The sequence below is a fragment of the Procambarus clarkii genome, chromosome 31 (genome assembly GCF_040958095.1).
Source record: "Procambarus clarkii isolate CNS0578487 chromosome 31, FALCON_Pclarkii_2.0, whole genome shotgun sequence".
NCBI lineage: Eukaryota > Metazoa > Arthropoda > Malacostraca > Decapoda > Cambaridae > Procambarus > Procambarus clarkii.
In genome coordinates, this window is record NC_091180.1 from 27249318 (window position 1) to 27271249 (window position 21932).

Here is a 21932-nt window from a genome sequence, read left to right on the forward strand (position 1 = left end):
CATAGTGTGTGTGTGTGGGGGGGGGGGGGGGGGCGGGGAGGCCAATAAATATGGACCTTTATTGGGAAAATTGTTTTATTAGAGGGGAAGGTATGACATTCTACAAGGGTGCAAATGTGTCTTGTAAATGCCTTTCATAGGGAACTGTATTATTGATAATGGTGATGTGATGATGGCGGTGATATGGTGAGAATGGTGAGGATGGTGATCTTCCCGTGGCTGTCTCCCTCCCCCCCCCTCTCCTGGGGCACACACCCCCCCCCCCTCCCCTCTTGTCAGCCACACCAGTGTGGAGGTGAGCGTATAGTGAGGCGCCAGTCCTGAGTGGACAGCGGTGTAGGCCACACCTACACACACTGCTGCTGGTGAGTACTCAAATCCCACACTCCCATCCACTCCATTTTGTCTTAAAAGATCACCTGAAGGTCAGTAGAATGACTTGGTCCCCTCACATCTAGTTTCTTATTTGTTAAGAATTTTAACAAATTATATTAATTTTAAATTTTGTCGTTGAGCAGAATTTATTAAACAAACTGGCTTACTTCTGAATCTTGTAGTGTACAAGTATTCTTATCACTGAAGGAATATTTCTTATCACTGAAGGAATATTTCTTATCACTGAAGGAATATTTCTTATCACTGAAGGAATATTTCTTATCACTGAAGGAATATTTCTTATCACTGAAGGAATATTTCTTATCACTGAAGGAATATTTCTTATCACTGAAGGAATATTTCTTATCACTGAAGGAATATTTCTTATCACTGAACGAATATTTCTTATAATTGAAGACCAATTTCTTATTACTAAAGGTCTATTTCTTATTAGTGAAGGCATATTTCTTATCAGTGGAGACCTATTTCTTATCAGTGAAGCCGTGTTTCTTATAAACATAGGCTTATTGCCTATAGAAGGCATCATCAAAAGAGTTTTATGTTTCACTTAAGAGATTGCATTACATTTATTATCCAATGCTCAACAATGCAGACGCAGCGACTCAAGACCCAACGCGTGCATCAGCCAACGAACTGTGCAGCCAAAATCCACAAAACCAGACGAGCCATCTTCTAAAATAATGATATGATGTCAAAATTTGTGTACGTTTAGAAGTCACTTTTAACTCTTAGTAGCGTGCTTCAGTACACGTCTACGCAGAGTTTAGACGTCTTCTCTAGAGTTTAAACGCAGCCTCACGAACGGGCTGACTCTCTAGCCTCTAGAGAGTCAGTCCATTCGTGAGGTCTAGGTGGCTGCGTTTTACTAGCCAGGTAGTCAAGGACGGGGGGGGGGGGGGGGGAATGTCTATAGACCCCGGGCAATGCCGGGTACCTATTCCGCTAGATAATTAATACTTTTACATCTTTTAATACTTGAAACGTATCTTTTGTTTCCACCACTAGTCCGTTGCATAACTTTAGGAATGTGAACTTTCAATCGTGACAACTTGTACACATCTTTGCAATAATACCTCAAATAAACAGTACCCTGATTCACGGAGCAGTTACGCAAGTACTTACGAACGTGTACATCTTTCCTGAATCTTTGACGGCTTTGGTTAAACTTTATTAAACGGTATACAAGCATGAAAACTTCACAATCAACTGTTGTTATTGTTATAAACAGCCTCCTGGTGCTTCGGAGCTCATTAACTGTTTAATAATTGTTAACAAAGCCGCCAAAGATTGAGAAAAGATGGACAGGTTCGTAAGTGTTTGCGTAAATGCTTCGTGAATCCGGGGTCCTGGTCTTCAGCGGTCTAAATCAAACTTACATTTTTACCACACTGTAACATCTAGCTTACAAATTGACAAGTGATATATATTGGAAGAAAACAAAAGTGACATAGATACTGGACACCGTTTATATTAGGCTTGTGGTAAGACAACTGGAGGGACTAATATAAACTCGTCATACCAGGAAATTATAGACATTTGAACGTCCTCAATATTCATGTCTGACACAGAAATGCAATTTGCTTGAACCCTTCCCACATCTGCCACTATATACACCATATACACCTGCTGGCGTCTTTGAATAATGAGTCATTTGGAATTTATGATAAGATTTAGGATCTCGGGGAAATAATACAAATGATCTGACCTAAGCAAACTTATCCTAAGTTAACACAACCAACACAAACCAGAGTAACCAAGCCAAACAAAACCTAACCAGCCAATCTAACCTAACTTAAACGGGTTAGTTAGGTTAGGTATAACCAAGATAATTATAATCTTTAATACATAACATTCCAAAACAGAAAACCTTACAGTATTATTACAAAAGCGTTCCACAATGGCAGCATTTCAGGAACCAATGTACTAAATTCAAACAGTCGCGTGAATACGTTAATGGCGGTTACCAGCAAGGTGGTTTGGTTTAAATTTGACAGGACGCAACGGTTTGAACATAAGAGTAAAGGAACTGCAGAAGGCCTCTCGTCACATGAGACAGTTTCTATTTATGTCAAACTCGTATGTCAACCCTACGCTTGAAACAATTAAATGATCCCACGTCTAATAACTGGTAATTGATTTCGGGTTAATGTTGGATTTGAGGCCTACGAACTTCTATACGGTAGGCATCGTGCAGTCCTGGGAGACTATAGAGGTGCGCTATGGTTGTTGAGGCCGAAGTTTCCTCTCCAGGGCGCAAAGCCTGAGTAAGTCGATAAGGAGAAGCTGTTACCCATGCAGCAAGTCCCTCCTGTCTCCACGATACTGAAATTGCCCAAAGGAAATGCAAACGCCAATACGCTTGGTTCTAGCACCCTCTAGAGGGGGTTATCAATAATCTCTATAGGGTTATTAAGACCACCACAGTAGCTAATACTAGCCAGCTAGCAAGTATTAGTAGCCAGCTCCACAACAGTCTCCTCTACCCGCCTTACACAACAGCTCACTCGGCCAGCCCTCAATAACAAAAGACTGCACTTCGATCTAAAGAGCAGCTGTGCGTTACAGCAACAATTTATCGTTGGTGTTTGTTTTGTAATTTGTAAAGTTGGAGACAAATGCACCAAACAAACATTTTAACAGACGCGCCAAGTGTTAGACACACACACACAACAAACACAAAGTGTTTGTTGTGTGTGTGTGACAAATAAACTCGATGTTTATTTGTCGATTTCATGTTTGTCACTCTGGAGGTTCAGGTGTGGAAGTGGCTTGATAGACTGTTCCCAAACTCACTGTTGGGGCTCCAGGAGGCGTGATTGGTGGCTCAGAGTAGCTTATTTTGGACCGAGGTCACTCAAGGTCAAGCGGAAATTTCGACAATTTATCCAGCTAAAATGGCAGCTCTTCAGCGTACTATTTAGGGAAGATTTCCCTCTTCAGTTATGGCGATCAACGCAACAGTGCACGGGAGGTGGGAAGCATGGGCGAGAATATGGGAGGTGGGTAGCATGGGCGAGATTATGGGAGGTGGGTAGCATGGGCGAGAATATGGGAGGTGGGTAGCATGGGCGAGAATATGGGAGGTGGGTAGCATGGGCGAGAATATGGGAGGTGGGTAGCATGGGCGAGAATATGGGAGGTGGGTAGCATGGGCGAGAATATGGGAGGTGGGTAGCATCATCTTGAGGTTATCTTGAGATGATTTCGGGGCTTTTTAGTGTCCCCGCGGCCCGGTCCTCGACCAGGCCTCCACCCCCAGGTAGCAGCCCGTGACAGCCGACTAACACCCAGGTACCTATTTTACTGCTAGGTAACAGGGGCATATTGGAAGAAACTCTGCCCATTGCTTCTCGCCGGCGCCTGGGATCGAACCCAGGACCACAGGATCACAAGTCCAGCGTACTGTCCGCTCGGCCGACCGGCTCCCCGGTCGAGCATGGGCGAGAATATGGGAGGTGGGTAGCATAGACTGACTTTGTGGAATGTTACCAACGTGTCACAACTGCATAAGTCTGTCTGCACCTACCATGACACAACTATTACTTTATAACCATGACGTGACTGACGCCCCACGCCAGGGACGCTACTGTCACAACACGTCCTATCACCAGGCAAATCAGGAAGTCACTGAAGCAGAGTCGTGAAGACATTTACTACTTCTGTATGTCATGTGGGCCAGAGTAATCCCCCAAAGCGCCTCGATATAACAAACTCAAGACAATTAGACCTTTATGAAGTTTGATTCACAATTCCAACGAGTGTTTAAGTTTGAGACATCGGTAGAGGTTTCTCCTTGTTTAGATAAGAGAGAGGATGCTGTACTTATCTGCATACCTGGAGAGGGTGATGGGAGTACTACTCCCCAAGCCTGGTCTCCTGTACAGCTTGGTTAATAACTTGGTCTAAAAAGGCTGTTGTGTGTAGCGACCCGCAGGCCCACATATCCACAACAGCTCGGCAGGTGTTTATTCAAGACGTCCACTGTACCGGCAATATATCTTGCTTGTTGGGAGGACACGGGAGAGCCGTTATCCTCTGGTGTTGGTACAGTGGTTTAGCTGTGTCCTAGAGAGCGTACTGATGCTACTGTCATCAGCAGCATCAGCAGCACTAGTGATGTACGCTGTAAGCTACGATATCAGTGCCGGCTTAGAGTACACCAGACCTGGATCACTCACCTCATAATATAATAATAATGTTTATTTAGGTAAAAGTACATACATACAAAATGAGTTACAAAAAAGAATGTTGGATTTCTAGACAGAGCTGGTGTATAGAGCGTTGCTGGCAAAGTAGAAGGAACCATTCATCAACAATGCCTACGGTATGTCAAGAGGCTTTCAGTCAGTATAAATTTTATAAATTTACATATTTCTATTTCTATTAAATTATTAAATTACTAATTCTATTAATTTCTATAAAATTAATTATAGATTATAAATTAATTAAATTAAATAATAATTATAAATAATTAATTAAATTAAATTTTATATAAATTAAAAATAAAAATTTCTATAAATTCATCAATATTTGTATCACCTCTTGTATGTCTGTACTTTACCTAAATAAGCATTTGAATTTGAATTTGAATTTTTTTTGAGTATACAATGTAAAGAGCTTCCTGACAGACACACACAAGGGCCTCGCGGCTGAGTAGACAGCGCTCGGGAGTAGTAGTCCTAAGGGACCGGGTTTGATTTCCGGCCTGGTCGGAGTTTCTTTCACCGTGATGCGTTTGTTCACCTAGCAGTAAATAGGTACCTGGGAGTTGGTCAGCTGCTACGGGCTGCTTCCTGGGAATGTGTGTTAGAGAGATATATATGTAGAAGATATAGAGGAAAAATATATCGGGTAGAAAGGCGGGGTCCAAGAGCTAATAACTCGATTCTGCAGACATAAATAGTAAATACAAATAATAAGTACACACACATAGTCTGAAACTACCACCGGAAAATGTACCACCTGTTTCATCTACTGTAATAAATCTACTGTATAATAAATCTACTTTGATCTACATTCTGGTAGTGTATTATTATTATTATGACTCAAACGCTGTGCGTAATTGGAGGATTCATATAATATACAATTGCTGCACCTACTGTATCATGTTCCAATGTACATTTTATATAACTTCATAGCAAAATTATATTCCTTTCATCTGGAGCTACGACTTAATATTATCATAGTTAACTATCAAAATCTGGCTTGTGTACATCAGCATTATAGAAAACGTAGCCTATGATCCCACACTTTGATATTCTTGTTCATGATATCACAATGTCGACGACAAATATCACACGATATTGAAACAGTTAAATGGTGAATTCCCCCCATGATGAACCACAGTGTTGTGGTTCCTGCGCGGGAAATTATTATGGCAATCTCCATAATGCTATGGCAAATATATGTCAGTTTCTGTTAACTTAACAGGAACTGCCCGTAACGCTTTGCGTAATAGTGGCTTTAGGCATTGTATGTTCTAGCTCTATCTATAAATCGATCAATTTTTGTAAAATCTCTTGTATGTATGTACCTTACCTGAATAAACATTTATTTATTTATTTATTTATAACAATGTCTCCTTTAGGACCCGACCCTCAATCTAGCCTATAGCCTGAACAATAAATACATTAATCATTAATGACAAGTTATCTAAGGGACAATTAAGAGAGGCACTAGAATGTTCAAACTACCATGTAAACTTAACAATATAATTACACTTTAAGGAAAACGCAATAATGCTATAATTATAAGAATTATAAGGGAGATTTTCATTGGGTAACTCAAACAATGCCAAAGAAAAACCAGATTCAATCTCCAGGATCGATTGGGTAGAAAAAGACGCAGATAATAGAGTCTACAGTTACACCTTATCGCCAACAATTAAATGGCCTGGGTTAAATGTATGGAACTATGGCAACACTAAACAAAAACTCAAAAGATATTATTAAGTAAATCACTGATCACACCCTTAAGCACTTGATCTAATTAAGCTCCACATAGACGAGTGTCAAATCTGTTTGTTCCAGCTAGAGACCTGCCGTTGTTGTTGTATTTGATTCAGCTACTTGGAACAAAAGGTTCCAAGTAGCACGGGCTATGGTGAGCCCGTAGTGGACTTACCTGGCACAGGAGCGGGGCTGAAACTCTGCCCTCCACTGGGGTTCATATGAACCCCAGTGGAGGGCAGAGTTTCAGCCCCGCTCCTGTGCCAGGTAAGTCCACTACGGGCTCACCATAGCCCGTGCTACGTGCAAGGAAGGGGGTTGGTGTAGCTCCTGTCCTCCAGTTGCTGTCATTTACAGCTTGTCTCTTTAACATAACAGTTAATTTTACAAGCTAGCAGCAGTCGCCTACACGCATAAGCAATAATGCTACCACAGAACATCCTCCCAAATAATAGTTATTGACAGCGAGTGCTCGTCATTCGATCGATTGATTGATTAATAGAGATTAAGCCACACACGAGGTGGAACGGAGATGAATAGCCCGTAATACTCATCAAGTCCCTTTAACTGACAATTGCAAACATTGCAACCCCCCTTGCCCCACCCCCCTACTTCCCCGACTTCTCACTTGCAAGCAAACTGTTCCTACCTCAGCTGGCCACATCAATTACATTTACAATAATAACACAAACATGAACTCCTTAGAAACGACTATGCAAATTACACACAACTATACGGGCTCACCATAGCCCGTGCTATCTTATCTTGAGGTTATCTTGAGATGATTTCGGGGCTTTAGTGTTCCCGCGGCCCGGTCCTCGACCAGGCCTCCACCCCCAGGAAGCAGCCCGTGACAGCTGACTAACACCCAGGTACCTATTTTACTGCTAGGTAACAGGGGCATGGGGTGAAAGAAACTCTGCCCATTGTTTCTCGCCCGCGCCTGGGATCGAACCCAGGACCACATGATCACAAGTCCAGTGTGCTGTCCGCTCGGCCGACCGGCTCCCAAGTGCTACTTGGACCTTTGTTCCAGGTAGCGAATCTTTAACATTAACATACACACGACTAGCTCTAGATTACATTACAGTCTTTGTCTACTCATATCACCGCTAAATAAGTTGGAATAGGCCTAGCTAGATTTGCGTATCCTATTATCCATTGCTGAATACAGTATGAGAATTAACATTCTAAGAATTATACATAAAGTATAACTGTTTTAAGTGATACCTGGTTGATACCTGGTTGATGGGGTTCTGGGAGTTCTTCTACTCCCCAAGCCCGGCCCGAGGCCAGGCTCGACTTGTGAGAGTTTGGTCCACCAGGCTGTTGCTTGGAGCGGCCCGCAGGGCCACGTACCCACCACAGCCCGGCTGATCCGGAACTTCTCTTAGAAAACCGTCCAGTTTTCTCTTGAAGATGTCCACGGTTGTTCCGGCAATATTTCTTATGCTCGCTGGGAGGACGTTGAACAACCGCGGACCCCTGATGTTTATACAGTGCTCTCTGATTGTGCCTATGACACCTCTGCTCTTCACAGGTTCAATCTTGCATTTTCTTCCATATCGTTCACTCCAGTACGTTGTTATTTTACTGTGTAGATTTGGGACCTGACCCTCCAGTATTTTCCAGGTGTATATTATTTGGTATCTCTCTCGTCTCCTTTCTAGAGAGTACATTTGGAGAGCTTTGAGACGATCCCAATAATTTAGGTGTTTTATCTCGTCTATGCGTGCCGTATATGTTCTCTGTATTCCCTCTATTTCAGCAATCTCTCCTGCTCTGAAGGGGGAAGTGAGTACTGAGCAGTACTCGAGACGGGACAGCACAAGTGACTTGAAGAGTACAACCATTGTGATGGGATCCCTGGATTTGAAAGTTCTCGTAATCCATCCGATCATTTTTCTGGCTGACGCGATATTTGCTTGGCTATGCTCCCTAAACGTTAGATCGTCGGACATCATTATTCCCAAATCCAATTTAGTAATATTATAACTTCGTCAAATTTGCACACAGATTGCCCTTGTTATTTTTTGTAAATTCACAGTTGCACATGCAAGATGCTCAATGGATCTGCCACATTTCACCTAAATGCTGCTTTTAATTAACTTCAGAACTGATAATATGCAAATTCCTGTACCCAAATTTACTAGGCTATTTTAAAATAGTTATGGCTAGTCTAGTTTATTACAGAGGTGAGCCATAGTGTAGTGGTTCCTGTGGAAGGGTGGGTGAACCACAGTGCTATGAAGAGAGGAGAGGAGTTTTGGAACATGTGATTGTGGAAGTGTGTGTGTGATTGTGTGTGTGTGTGTGTGTGTGTACTCACCTATTTGTGCTTGCGGGGGTTGAGCTTTGGCTCTTTGGTCCCGCCTCTCAACTGTCAATCAACTGGTGTACAAATTTCTGAGCCTACTGGGCTCTATCATATCTACATTTGTGTGTGTGTGTGTGTGTACTCACCTATTTGTGCTTGCAGGATCAAGCATTGACTCTTGGATCCCGCCTTTCCAGCAATCGGTTGTTTACAGCAATGACTCCTGTCCCAGTGTGTTTGTGTGTGTGTGTGTGTGTGTGTGTGTGTGTGTGTGTGTGTGTGTGTGTGTGTGTGTGTGTGTGTGTGTGTGTGTGTGTGTGTGTGGTGTTAAGAAACGTAAGTAGTTTGGGAGCGTGTTTACCAATATATAATTGGAGGTTTACCTCCAATAAACTTCTCTCAGCACCAATTCCCTGCCATTGTTTACACTCCATCTTGAAGATCGTTGTCAACAAAGCAAAACAATCAATTGTCCAGAGAAATCTTAGTCCTGGTCATGAACTTTAATGACGACAATCAATACAAATGATTATACAATTATTCATATTTATTGGAGTAAAAGCTTCTCTATTTTATTCAGGGACTTAATAAGCTGCACTCACCTAGTTGTACTCACTTAGTTGTGCTTGCGGCGGAGGTTGAGTCTCGGCTCTTTGGTCCCGCCCCTCAACCAACTAGTGTACAGGTTCCAGAGAGAGAGAGAGAGAGGTAGGTATTTAATGTATGAAATAAACACTACATTCAGCTTGTTTAAATATTGACATTTTGTACAAGAATGATCTGAGACTTGTTGCTGGACTTGATATAGACCTTGGCCTTAGAGCTTGGACTTGGACCATAGGCTTGGATATTAGACTTGGGCTTAGATATTGGGCATGGACCTTGAGTTAGACCTTGAACCAGGATCTTACCTCCTGGACCTTGCTCCAGGAGCTTATCGTGCAAATGTTGATGTTTTGATTGGTGATCAATTACATGTACACGCTCCAAGAAAACCCTAGATACCTTTCAGAGTATTGATAAAAAAGGTGAATATAAGAGACGATGTCATCCACAGACACCCACGGCAGTGTCCACAGTTCAAGCCATGGTGCAGCGATGGCTGCCACACACCTTATGGCTGTCGGTGGTGACCGCGGCTGCGGGGTATGCGCGCCCTGGACGCTCAGAGAGAAGAATGCAGGCGGACAGCTTCCAAGAACTGGAAATTCTGTCCCCAAATCAGAGCAATTTGGAGGAGCAAATGGCTATCTTGGAGTTGACAAGCGGCTTGAAGGAAATGGATAGCCTGAAGATGTTATTTGACGGCAAAGCCGAACATACGAATGACTTGAAGAACCTGGATGACTTGGAGGAACACCTGGGCGTTCTGAGGGGCGAGGTCGTGGACAGCTTGGAGGAGCAGGTGGGGGTGACGATGCAGGAGGTGACTGAGCAGCACCTGGCTGGGTGTCACCTGGTCTTGGCCTCCACCACACAACACCTTCCACTCTTCACCTGGATTATCAGGTGAGCTAATTACTGTACCTTTGCAAGTATCTAGGAAATTTAGTTAAGAAATACCGGTATACATAACGTGCCTTTATCAGTATTGTGATAATCGATATAATAATTATCATTCTTGCTATCATAATAATAATAATATAATGGCTGATCGAGTATAAACAATCGAATAAGGTGTCTCGTATCTCGTATGTTAGTATACCTCACGATATTTGTCTCGTATGTTAGTATACCTCACGATATTGTCTCGAATGTCAGTATACCTCAAGATATAATGACATGATTTTTTTTATTTAAAGATTTCTCTCCAATTTTGGTTTATCATGTGTTATTGCATAACTTATTTTGTTTGTGTGTTGCTTGGTGATGGAGAAAGACAGTCGAGCCTAACTTAACACACAGATTCGTAAGTATAAACTCAACTGGCTAAGGCTTTACGAAAAGATGTACGATAAGAGCCGAGTCCCAGGAGCTGAATCTCGAACCCCCACAAACGCAGCTAGGGAAGCACAACTAGGTGGGTAACGCTAGTACATATACACAACGCGTTCTGAACGGGTTAGATGCCAGTTATCTAGAGCAATGTCATCCCCTGTCAGTACATGAAGATGGGGGATCACTGCAGCTATCTTCCCCTTCAATTTCTTCAGCATTTTGTAGACCTAAATAAAAAAGTCATGGATAAAGACTACCAAATTATAATTATTTATAATATGCTTACTATACACTGTAAGTTGAAGGGACGACGACGTTTCGGTCCGTCCTGGACAATTCTCAAGTCGATTGTGAATGTCACAATCGACTTGAGAATGGTCCAGGACGAACCAAAACGTCGTCGTCCCTTCAACTTCTAGTGTGTGGTCTGGTCAACATACTTCAGCCACGTTATTGTGACTCATCGCCTGCTTACTATACCTATTACTTTATTTATGTTTGTTGTAATTTTAAAATTGCCCAATAGAAGATGCATGACTAATTACTGAAATATATGAAAAACATGTCGATAGAAGCAAAGCGTTTATTTTCTGTTCAGAGTTCGAGCACTGAGAATAATCACGCGCTCATTGCATGGTAAGAAAACACATATTGAAAACTTTCATACAGTGTCACCAAAAATGTTGTGTATAGATGCTTCTGGTTCTCACAAAGCAGCTACGCAAGTACTTGTAAACCTTTACATCTTTTCTCAATCTTTGGCGGCTTTGTTTACAATTATTAAACAGCTAATGAGGTTCGAAGCACAAGGAGGCTATTTATAACAATAACAACAGTTGATTGGGGAGTTTTCATGCTTGTAAACTGTTTAATAAATGTAAACAAAGTCGTCAAAGATTGAGGAAAGATGTACACGTTCGTAAGTACTTGCGTAACTGCTTCGAGATCTGGCCGCTGGTTTCCAAGACCAAGGCGTAAAGTGAGGGTGTTCTTGGCCTCCCTCCCGCAGGCGACTAGCTGACGGAGGCGGGAAAGGGAGCCTGGTGGTGGTGGCGACAGAGACGCTCTTCTCCCAGGGCCAGACGGCATCAGACCCCCTCCTGCAGAGGCTGTGGTCGGGCTCTAAGCTCACCTGCCAAGCTCTCATCCTCCTGCTGGATGAACCAAACACGGACCTTGCACTCAGGTACTGCTGTCTGTTCTCGCTAAGGAGCACAGCCACTCTTCCGTGCGGGGCAAGTCTAATCATGCAGGGCGATCTAATCATGCGTGGCAAGTCTAATCATGCGGCTTGATGCCGTTTCTTCTTGCCTCTCCGCGTTATCATGTAGAACTGAGTGAACAAATACCATTCAAGAATACATATTTTCTTCAATATTGTCAACAACCAAAATTATTCTCATACGAGTCTGTACAGAAACATTTTAATTAACAGTATCTAGATTTATTTGGGAAATCTAGACATCTAAAGTTCCCAAATAAATATCAACATTCAGACTACTATTACATGTAAAGATTCCATAAGTGTAAACTGTTGTTCCAGCTTGCTGGATGCTGCTGGGTTGTGGCTTCGTCCTCAGACCATGGTGGTGGTGGTGGACGGCAGGCCAGGGATGGCAGCTCCTCTCCATCACTCCAGCAGGCCAGGGATGGCAGCTCCTCTCCATCACTCCAGCAGGCCAGGGATGGCAGCTCCTCTCCATCACTCCAGCAGGCCAGGGATGGCAGCTCCTCTCCATCACTCCAGCAGGACAGGGATGGCAGCTCTTCTCCATCACGCCAGCCTCCGCAACACCATCCACACACTCTATATCTCCATCAACAGAAGCGACCATCATCAGGGCTCTCCAGTTAACATTTCGCTCATGAGAAATCTTAAGGAAGGTAACTTCAACACCTGAGTTTCACCTTCAAGCTGAACACATCAATAATTCACTACTACTTAAAACTAACGTTAATCCTTGACTCTAAGGCACTGAAAATTACTTGGGAAGTTACCCTTTAATCCTTTCATATAGACCTATCATTAGAAATCCCGGGAGGAGTACTCAAACACCCTTTCTAACCATATCCCAACCAGGGACTAGTTTTGTATTCTCACCTCTACACCATCTGGATAAATTCATAGGAAGTGCTGCCATTTTGACCAATTAAGTTATACCCTTAATATAGCGTATTGCACAGTATGAGACGACGAACGAAATTAAGTACAACACGTAGTAAAATTTTAAGAGGCAATTCCAATCACCAAGGAATGTTTACTTCTGGGCGGGGGGGGGAGGTATATATATATATATATATATTACCTGCCTGATTTAACTTAATATGACAGTACATTATCTCGGACCACAAGTTGGTAATGTTTTGATTGGTGATCAATTACATGTACACGCTCCAACAAAACCCCAGATACCTTCCCCATGGTAGTTGTCCATCCACTTGGATTGATCGGCAGAGGGACGGCCTTGCTTCCTGCAGGGTCGGCGTTCGATCCCTGATAATCAAAGTGCTTGGGCACCGTTCCTTCACCCCCCATCCTCCTATCCCAGCTTCTATCCTGTCCTCATATCCTTTCCAAGTGCTATATAGTCGTACTGGCCTAACCCTCTCCCCTCATCAGTGCTCAGCTACACAGCCTCCAAGACAGACACGCTTGTTAAACAGCCCGTCCACTTGATCTGCCACTCCGTAAAAAATCGAACCGTCTCGCCTAATCAGCAAGGTACGAACACAAACAACTCACCTTAACCTTACGAGTCCAATGCATAGAAAACGTAGATATCTATGAACGGTTACTTTTCTTAATAGTTTTGTGTTGTAGGGTCATAACCCAGGTCTTTCCTGAACTGTGAGGCAACACAGCGTGCGGGGGCTGCATGTCCTCTTCATGTGCCACAACGTAAAAAATCCAGCCTCTTAACCTACCCCACAAACGTATGAACCCAAAGAACCCACCTAACCTATGGAGTTAGATGCGGAGAAATCGTAGATCCTTGCGAGCCGTTACTCTTCATAATAGGTTGCATTTGTGACGTTAGTTACCAAAATGTACAACATGCAACCTATTAGTTGACAGGATGGGTTGAAGAAGGGATCCAGGAGAAGCTAAGCATGGTAATAATGAAGATAATTAGGATAACGATGAATGAAGCGAAAATATCAACAACGATAATGCTCGTAAAAGCAATTCATTCATTAGAAGACTAGACCAACACAGGGACATAGTCAGTCACCCATTCCCTTGTTTACATTAATGACTTGAGAGATGGCAGAGCCTCAGAGATGTCATCCCTATTTGCTTTACATAAAGCAACTTGGAACAAAGTTCAGTGTCTCTGCAGACGGAGTCCCAGCAGCAGCAGCAGCTGGAGGAGGGAGGGGGCGTGTGAGATCGTACCGCCGGTGCCTCTACTGCGACCACGGGCAGGCGGGCATCCAGCTCCTGCGTCCAGGAAACCTCTTTCCAGGTTAGTCAGTTACATGCAAATATTTACGTCACCGTTCGCATGAAACACAGCACGAACAGCGAACCTAAAACCCACACACACTCCGAAGCTGCCTTAAGGGTCTACATCTTAATATTTCCAGAGACTCTGAACAACATGATGGGACACACCTTCAAGGTGGTGGCGCTGAGCTACTTCCCGCTGGTGGAGTACAGGAAGGTCACCAACGACCCCAACGATCTCGTCCAGCCTGAAGACTCCGTTGATGTCCGAATGCTTGACATCATGGCTCGTCGCTTCAACTTCACGTCTGTTTAATTCTTGCCTCTCTTAGTTTTGTCCATGTTATGTAAAACTGTATTCTTGGATTTTGAAAAAAAAAAAAATCAAAATCCAAGAATACAGTTTTAATTTAATGCAGAAAAAGGATTTTTTTAATAGAGAAAAAAGGCTTTTAATAGAGAAAAAAAGGCTTTTAATTCAGGAAAATGTATTTTAATGCAGAACAAAATTATTTTGATGCACAAAAAGGACATTTAGTGCAGGAAAAAAAGAAGCTTTTCATGCAGTGTAAATTTGTGTTTGTGGACAGGACTCCTAACTTTTGCTTGATAAAAAGTCTGACAATTATATCCCACAACAGAGCACTTTGTCGTGTGCAAGCTCACACAACACACCCTTGTTCCATCTCTATACTAATCATATTAGTCTTAGTGTTACTAAGTATTAGTATACTAAGTCTTTTTCGGCTATTTCTCCATTTTCTTTATGTATTTTCCCCAACGAGTCATCCCTAATTTACTTGATCTCTATAATGTTCCCTAAGGGGATACGCTTGACTGAGTGTTCCCTAAGGGGATAGGCTTGCCTGAGTGTTCCCTAAGGGGATACGCTTGACTGAGTGTTCCCTAAGGGGATACACTTGACTGAGTGTTCCCTAAGAGGATACGCTTGACTGAGTGTTCCCTAAGGGAATACACTTGACTGAGTGTTCCCTAAGGGGATACGCTTGACTGAGTGTTCCCTAAGGGGATAGGCTTGCCTGAGTGTTCCCTAAGAGGATACGCTTGAGTGAGTGTTCCCTAAGGGGATAGGCTTGACTGAGTGTTCCCTAAGGGGATACGCTTGACTGAGTGTTCCCTAAGGGAATACGCTTGACCGAGTGTTCCCTAAGGGGATACGCTTGACGTCCCCCTTCGATCTAACCAGAGCAGCGTACACATACAGCAAACTAATGAATTGAAACTAATTACAGAATTACACCCTTAAAACCGCAATAACTTTACAACAATCTCAACAAATCTAAACCATTTTACGACACAAGGTTCACATAGTGAGCTAATACCCTATATGGTATATGTTTTCTATCATATTTTATGCAGATGTTCTTGTAAAATATATATATTCAAATATATATTCTGAATATGAATTCTAAAACTCAACTCTGAATATGAATTCTAAAACTCAACTCTGAATATGAATTCTAAAACTCAACTCTGAATATGAATTCTGAAAATGGATTGCTAACACTAATTTCTATCATGTATTCTTTAAATCTAGAGCCCGTAACGCAAAGCTGCCGTCATAGACATTAGGAAAGTTTTATGGAGCTCCAATATTATACTGGCTATAGGCCCCGAGTGCAAAAGAATGCTATTGTCAGTCCGCTAATCAACGGAATTACAAGAGGAAAGTTATAACTCTAAATATTACCGTATTAAACGATACAATGTGTACGGTTTTGTTCGATTTTGGGCTTATCAAGCTCCGGAGGGTTGTTAAGGTCACCTCAATAGATGACCAATCAGTAAGTATACTTTAGTCCTGAAGATAGTCCAAGACTATCTTCACTACTAAACTGAAGTGTATATACTCTTAGTGTATACACCAGTACGTGGAGTACACCTCTTGGGTATATATATATATATATATATATATATATATATATATATATATATATATATATATATATATCAGTCTGATAAGGGTATGAAGCAATTAGATATATTTATATTTAAGAACTAATCCCTGCCAGCATCGCAGAAGCCTCCCACAAGACCGCACGGGGAGAATTAAGCATTCACCTCCTGTGAATATTTACGAGCAATTAACCGAGAGATGCGAGGTGCGGAACCCTAAGAGATTAAACATTCACGATTTGATAATACTAGCGAGCACTTGGCCAACAGGTACGAGATGAGAGAGCCGTGGGATGGTTTATGGGGGACTCCTACGAGTGGCGGCAACTGGTCGGGGATCGTAGGCACTCTCCAGCACCAGATGGCAGACTTCTCCATGGACCTCACACCTTCAGACTCCAGGATGGAGGTCATAGACTTCTCCAAGACTTACGTCTACGACCCGCTGATAATAATGTCGCTCCAGCCCAGTCCCTTGCCTCGTTCCTTGGCTGTAACGAGGCCTTTCTCAGGTAGCTTGGTTCAGATACAATGTCCGACGAGACTTGCAAATCCTGAAATAGACTTTGTACATAAATATGAGCCTTCGCCAACCCACTTTCGTACCCCAGTCTACACCTACCCTACCCTAACCCTAAAGATACCCTATCCGAACCTAACTTACACTAACGCTATCCTACCTAACCTACACCCACCCTTACCTAAACTAGCCTAGGGGTGAATTCACACTAATCCCAAGTCAATATTACCGACATGTTTGTTTCCCATAACGTCTTCTGGGGGTACAAATATGGATGCATTTCAGAGCTCCTCGCTTCTCTCCAGGACCAGTGTGGGTGATGACGGTGGTGTTCACCTTCGCCACGGGCGTGTGTCTGTGGGTGCTGCAGAAGGCGTGGGCGTGGGTGTTAGGGAGGCGGGGCCCAGACCTCCTCTCACGGGTCTTCTACATCTGGGGCGTCCTACTGGAGAACGAGCCCACCGGCCCGCCCGCCACCATCAACGGAAAGGTAGATACGGGTCTACCACAGGGGTAGAGCAAAGTAGATACTGATCTACCTTGCGTATAGCCAGACCACAGGGTAGAGCAAAAAGTTTTATGATGCCATTGACAAACCAGGTTAAACACCGCTGGATGTGTCCAGTAATTAGATGGGTGTACTTTTTCAAGAATGTCTGGCAATACCCATACTGTAGCTTTGTTCTGCAGACAGTGTATTTCGCTACGTATACTTACTTATTTAATGCTTCGGTGTATATATTCTATATTTCTTTAGCTGTTAAATGAGTAACGTACCTATGTTAATGTAATCTGAAAATATATTCCTATTTATAACCACGCACTCAAGTATCAGTTTAGGTTATAATCTGGTTGACGCAATATCGTCCGGTTCAGATGTTGGTTGGTTGGTGGCTGGTAGGCTGCCTGGTGCTGGCCACCGCCTACCGCTCCTCCCTCGTCGCCCACCTCTCCGTCCAGAGCAAGAACAAGCCCATCAACACCCTGGCAGACATTCTCAACCAGAAGGGCTGGTCCTGGGGAGCTCGACTCATGAAGGGAACAACATTCCTCTATTTCAACCAAAGTACCGATCCGGTCCTCATCAAAATACACCAGAATTATGAGGCGAGTGTTTTAGTTAAACCCGTGTGTACACATCTTGTATATATGCATTTTGTGCTGAAAAAAACCCAAAGTGTACTGAATAATAGCTACCAGATTGTTCGACTTGACAATGTCAAAATTGTGGCATTTGAATGCGGAAAAGATTAGTTATGATCAGTAGGGATCTTAGGACAAAAAATCATTAATGTACCTAATAAAGGAATGATAGTGGGATGATGATGGTTCCCCACGAACCATGTCAATATTAAATCTTAATCCTCGAGTTAATGACAGAGGTCTTGGCTTGTTGTTCTTAAGATATTGTGTCACTGACGGTGGGCTATGGCAGTGAATCCGAGCGAGAAAGAGGCGGTTGGTCAAGTTTCACCTGGTGCCTCTGCTCACCTAGGAGTTAGGCAACTATTGTGGGGGTATATCAGGAGTTGGCCTTGTGGGTCTTTATAAGCAAAACAAGCTTTCTCTCCCCGACTATGGGAAACCATTGTATACTCTGGACATGTAGACTACTCTCTTTGGTCTACTTTTTAAAACAAAATGAGAATTTTTCTTGCCTATATACTTTTCAAGTTAAAATTTCGGTCGTAAATGTCTTTTGATATACTTAAACTATTTATTAATGTAATATATTTCAGATTTTTAGTGACAGAGAAGAAGCAACGAAGCGGGTGCTAGCCGGCCGCTTCGCCTACATAGCCTTCAAGACGGACATCTTGTGTGACATTGCCCCGCTCTACGTGGACAAGTACGGCAACACCCCTCTCTACTTCAGCACCACAGAGTATAACATCTTCGGTGGGAACGCTTGGGGCTTCAGGCAAGTTGTCTTAGGTAGCCTACCCTACCCCTTCAGGCAAGGTATCTAAGGTAGCCTACCCTACCCCTTCAGGCAAGGTATCTAAGGTAGCCTACCCTACCCCTTCAGGCAAGGTGTCTAAGGTAGCCTACCCTACCCCTTCAGGCAAGGTATCTAAGGTAGCCTACCCTACCCCTTCAGGCAAGGTATCTAAGGTAGCCTACCCTACCCCTTCAGGCAAGGTGTCTAAGGTAGCCTACCCTACCCCTTCAGGCAAGTTGTCTTAGGTAGCCTACCCTACCCCTTCAGGCAAGGTATCTAAGGTAGCCTACCCTACCCCTTCAGGCAAGGTGTCTAAGGTAGCCTACCCTACCCCTTCAGGCAAGGTATCTAAGGTAGCCTACCCTACCCCTTCAGGCAAGGTATCTAAGGTAGCCTACCCTACCCCTTCAGGCAAGGTGTCTAAGGTAGCCTACCCTACCCCTTCAGGCAAGTTGTCTTAGGTAGCCTACCCTACCCCTTCAGGCAAGGTATCTAAGGTAGCCTACCCTACCCCTTCAGGCAAGGTGTCTAAGGTAGCCTACCCTACCCCTTCAGGCAAGGTATCTAAGGTAGCCTACCCTACCCCTTCAGGCAAGGTGTCTAAGGTAGCCTACCCTACCCTTCAGGCAAGGTATCTAAGGTAGCCTACCCTACCCCTTCAGGCAAGGTGTCTAAGGTAGCCTACCCTACCCCTTCAGGCAAGGTGTCTAAGGTAGCCTACCCTACCCCTTCAGGCAAGGTGTCTAAGGTAGCCTACCCTACCCCTTCAGGCAAGGTGTCTAAGGTAGCCTACCCTACCCCTTCAGGCAAGGTGTCTACGGTAGCCTACCCTACCCCTTCAGGCAAGGTGTCTACGGTAGCCTACCCTACCCCTTCAGGCAAGGTGTCTAAGGTAGCCTACCCTACCCCTTCAGGCAAGTTGTCTTAAGTAGCTCTTGTAAATAAATTGTTATGTGATGGGATTGTAGGCTCTTGTAAAATGTGTTAAATAGTGCATAAAACATACATACACACACATACCACGCACATACATACACACACACACACACACACACATACCACGCACATACACACACACACACACACACACACACACACATACACACACATACCACGCACATACATACAGGCCTGAGATGATGTGCTTCACAGGAAAGGAGTCCCAATTATCAATCTGGTCAGGAGGATGAAGCAGAGGTTTATTGAAGCAGGTCTCATTGACTACTGGCTGAAGGAACTCTATCAGGCCCAGAGCAAACGAGTCACAGAAGCACGAGGACTGAAGCCAACCCCTTACATGCAGGTAAGGTACGAATAAGGAGCACGAAGGTAAGGAGGGAATAAAAAGCGCGAGGATTGAATATGGCATAAATCAAAGATAAAAAATAACATTATTAGAGAAGTATTCTCAAACAGATATCGACTTGCTCTTGAATTATGTCCACTAAAGAGACATTTTACACAAACATTTTAAAAACTATGTAGTGTCTTGTCTGCGACGTGTGTGGAGGAATACCACTATATATTTGTCATATATGTAAATATATAGTTACACAAACACAAATATGTACATTTTCCCAGACAGAAGACAAGCAGGTGGTGTTGGGGATGGATCACCTCCAGGGCGCCTTCTACCTCTGGCTACTAGGCTGCACCATTGCTCTCCCGTCCTTGCTGGTGGAGATGCTCGTCCACTGCCACACACGACTACGGAACCCGCAGTAGGCGGCCCAGTGTTGTGCCTGGCGCCTCACAGCACCTCGACGACCCCCGTCCTTCACGACTCGATCTCCGTGCCTGGCGCCACACAGCAGCTCGACACGAGTGTTCCACCTGACAGGGCTGTTGCCTCCATCCTGAGTTCAAGGTCACGCATCTTGGTCCATCATCCGTGAAGTTAATTCCATTCCAACATTTGTTTCTCGTGTGTGATGATTACACTTTACATTATCGTGCTACAATAGCTTAGACCTGACCAGGGTACTGTATGCTTGTGCATAAATATATTGTATTATGCAAGGAACACCTCTAGTACTAATAAATTGGCATAATTTATGAATCCTTTATTTCTATATTCCCTAATTCCGATAATGGTGTACTTAAGCAGCTGTATTTTCACAGAATGCGCTTTAGCTCCTGGGCCGCGCCTCTCAAAATTTTAAATCGAGTGATGCAGTTGTTTCACAAGTTCTTGGATGCTGTCATATCATTTCAAGCATGAATTCTGCTTTCTTTACTTCATTCCAATTCAATGAGAATATTTTTTCTTACAAGTGATTTAAACTTTGGGTCCCTGCTATGTCATTCTTGTTTTCCTTGCGGATTTCCCAAAGGATCAGCAACGTTGTGAACATGTCACCTCCACTTCCATCTGTCCTGCAGGTGCGTGGTGTCCAAGCGGGCACTGCGTACCTCTGCACTCATCCACATATCATCCCTCATATTATTACACGTTGGTACACAACTAGAAACTTATTGATATTTTCGCTAATTAAACCGTCTGATCCTTCACTAGTAAAATTATGTATTGATTTGCTGAGTAAAGTCTTATCAATGGGTACTATTTTGATTATCACTATTGGTTGCATAATTCTAAAGAAGGGTTAAGGATTAAGAACCTCAGGGCAGTGCTCCCCAGGGCCGCCCACGCCAGGGCCGCCCACGCCAGGGCCGCCCACGCCAGGACCGCCCACTCCAGGGCCGCTCACCCAAGGACCGCTCACCCAAGGACCGCCCACTCCAGGGCCGCTCACCCCAGGGCCGCCCACTCCAGGGCCGCCCACCCCAGGGCTGCCCACCCCATGGCCGCCCAATCCAGGGCCGTCCACCCCAGAGCCGCCCACGTCAGGGCCGCCTACGTCAGGGCCGCCCACCCCTGAGCCGCCCACTCCAGGGCCGCCCACCCCAGAGCGGGGTCACCTCAGGGCCGCCCACCCCAGAGCGGGGTCACACCAGCAAGGGTCGCGCCACGGAGCCATCAGTGCTGGGAGCTCAGCGCTGGTGACCACACCCGCCCTCGGGGCGCGAGAGTGAGTAGGCTGATCCTCCCTGCTAATACGTCTCATATTGATATTTTTAAAAATACAACCAAACCAACCTAGGCCTACAAAACCTAACCCTAGAAACAATCTAAATCAAGTCTAAGCCTAGCTACCGGTAAGTACTTTACAACATATTTTGGTACGTACAAATTCAAATAACTACTTCGTCAGTAAATCAACGTTTTTAAAGGCGTCATTGCGTCTTTGTTTTGCGCATTATAAGTTGTCAAGTTTTTAAGCATTCCATGTTTGTAAATAGCGCATGAAAGACTGTGGGGGGAATTTTGTAAGGCCTTAATATATATATTTTTAAAGGATGGCAAAAATTCCTGTTATATTCTCCACGTTTTCTGTGTCAAAACCGTGTATATAATTCTTAGGCTAGGCTGTGCTAGCCGCGGAAGGGATAGGTTAGGATGGTTTAAGTTTGGCTAGGTTAGGTTAGGGTTGAGTTGTAAAATACGT

The 21932-nt window shown here is 43.9% G+C and overlaps 3 protein-coding genes across 3 annotated transcripts in view; 2 read left to right on the top strand and 1 right to left on the bottom strand.

The window, feature by feature from the left end:
- Positions 1 to 21932, bottom strand: part of LOC123758913 (corticotropin-releasing factor receptor 2) — a 174038-nt gene that overhangs the window by 136966 nt on the left and 15140 nt on the right. The gene's annotated exons all lie outside the window — the stretch shown is intronic.
- Positions 334 to 19354, top strand: LOC123758914 (uncharacterized). The gene is made up of 11 exons (XM_069334232.1): positions 334 to 365; positions 9719 to 10170; positions 11609 to 11785; positions 12143 to 12483; positions 13941 to 14066; positions 14188 to 14353; positions 16235 to 16476; positions 16790 to 16974; positions 17361 to 17591; positions 18224 to 18419; positions 19053 to 19354. The coding sequence occupies exons 2-11, from the start codon at positions 9749 to 9751 to the stop codon at positions 19352 to 19354; spliced, it is 2388 nt and encodes a 795-aa protein (XP_069190333.1). The 5' UTR covers positions 334 to 365; positions 9719 to 9748.
- LOC138370233 (uncharacterized) lies at positions 20779 to 21459 on the top strand. The gene is made up of 2 exons (XM_069334233.1): positions 20779 to 20808; positions 21055 to 21459. Exons 1-2 carry the CDS (start codon positions 20779 to 20781, stop codon positions 21457 to 21459), a joined length of 435 nt encoding a protein of 144 aa, XP_069190334.1.